The sequence below is a fragment of the Condylura cristata genome, unplaced genomic scaffold (assembly GCF_000260355.1).
Source record: "Condylura cristata isolate star-nosed mole 26May11 unplaced genomic scaffold, ConCri1.0 scaffold00028, whole genome shotgun sequence".
Classification (NCBI taxonomy): domain Eukaryota; kingdom Metazoa; phylum Chordata; class Mammalia; order Eulipotyphla; family Talpidae; genus Condylura; species Condylura cristata.
This window is the reverse complement of record NW_004567129.1, coordinates 752,021-753,946: the sequence shown is the minus strand read 5'-3', so window position 1 is coordinate 753,946 and position 1,926 is coordinate 752,021. Positions and strand designations below refer to the sequence as shown.

Below are 1,926 nucleotides of genomic sequence, written 5' to 3'. Positions count from 1 at the left end.
CAGCCTGTTTTGCTCGCCACTCTGTTTCTGGTGAAACCTCTCACTACTCCTGCACCACTGACCTGTACCCCAGTTCTATATTCATAAACAAATAAATCTGAAAAAAAAAAAAAATGGCACAGACCCAGAAGGACCAGCATAACAGTGGCCTTTCCTGCACACTTAGGTAGACACTTGAAGGGACAGAATGAAAGCTGAGTGTTTGTCTTCATTGAGGTTTGTGAGTCCTCTGGACTGTAGCTTGAGCCCTGCTGTCTCCAAATTTCAGACTCGCTCCAGGGCTGCCAGTATGACTACCCCTGAGTAGCCCTGAGTACTGCGAAAGCCTCCTGGCCTTTAACATTTTCTTTATGATGTTCGTACCAGGGACTTAAAATTTGTCTTAAGAACAGTTGTTCTCCAGGGAAATGTCTTTCCAACATTTTCATATTGATGCGGATCCTCACTCAGAAACAACCCACAGTGCCTTAGCTGGAGAACCAGCGCACGGGTGGAAAAAAGTTCACAGCTGCTTAACAGGATGCGTCCATTCTAGGGTATTTGGTTTTCTTTTTTTGAAAAATGCTGGTCATAACCATTGATTTCTTTTTGTGACCCACTGGTGAGTGTGGATCATACTTTGCAAACCCTGCTCCAGGCGCTCCATCCTCCTGTGGTGAGGGCAGCATGTGGTAACTGCTCACTTCCCTCAGGCTCCAAACACATCTGGGTGTCCTGGGAGAATTCTGCTCTAATTTTGCGAGAATCTTGCTTTCCCGTTTAGATGGTCAATTTTAAACAATCCTAAGTAGCTAAGCTTGTTTAAATCCTTTTCTTCTTTCTTCTTAAAATAACTGGCCTATAAATACACCTCTTTTCTCTCCTTGCCTGAAGAAACATTTCTATGTGGTGACTGCTGCCAACAGATTAAGGAAGTTTCCGGCATGTTTCTAACCTTCAGCTACGCTGCTTCCGGGGACCCGACAAGTACTGAGACCGGTGGTGAAGTGATGATTCAAAATTTTCAATAATCTGTGTCTTTGCTAATATTGAATCCATTGTATGAAATGTGATTCTTGCCTTCCTTCAGGATGAAAGTGACCCAGAAACTTTTGTTCCATACGATTACTAAATTTGAAATGTTCTATTTACTTTTCAGCTATTTCTACTTTTGGTGACAAATGAAGGCACGATTTAGGAAGATAGCAAAGCTTCTACTTTGCATATGTCAAATTTAAATGCTGACCCTTCCCCGACACGGTGCATGTTACTCAGTAGAATTCTCTGAAGAATTCCTAGAATTTTGGTTTGAGCAAGTGTGAGCCAATGTTTAGTGCCCGACCCTGCCTCATCTGAAGTGCTGTGGATTTAGGGCCATGTTCCTAGAGTGTTTTAATTTGTGCTACTTTTTGAAAAACTAAACACACATCCTTTAATATTTTTGAGATCTCAAAATAGACCAACTGTTTTGGCCAAATCAGAACCGTTATTTTGAATATGCTTTTAAAATCTGCACCCTCTCCCTCTGCTGACATGGGCATCTTGCTCCTGCCCTCCCTTCCTGGGATGTCAGTCCAAGATCTCGGAAGTCGGGCAAGTGAAATGCAGTATGTGAAAGAAGTATAAAAATGTACTGATGATCATGGATGGAGCTGGGAGGGCTCAGGCTTAGTGAAATAAGCCAGAAAGAAAGGGGAAAATACCGGATGGTTTCACTCATAGTAGGAGCATAAAGGACCAGGGTGGGGAAAATAATAATGAACAACTATATGCCAGAGACATTTTAGGGGGGTGGAGTGGGAAATAGAATCAAAAGTGGGGAGGGGGGGAGTGCATGGGACTATGGTGATGGCACACGGGTGATTTTGGTGATGGGAAGCCCACAGGGATTACAACTGAGATGGAAAAAGGGCACAGAATGATGTAAAAATAAACCATTAAAATTTT

The 1,926-nt window shown here is 42.8% G+C and overlaps 1 protein-coding gene across 1 annotated transcript in view; it reads left to right on the top strand.

The window, feature by feature from the left end:
* MYLK3 (myosin light chain kinase 3) overlaps positions 1-971 on the top strand; it is a 27,542-nt gene extending 26,571 nt beyond the window's left edge. Inside the window, exon 14 of the mRNA XM_012730447.1 lies at positions 874-971. Coding sequence (XP_012585901.1) covers positions 874-933 — 60 coding nt within the window. The 3' untranslated portion in view covers positions 934-971. The remainder of the gene's footprint in view (positions 1-873) is intronic.
* Positions 972-1,926: the final 955 nt, after the last annotated feature.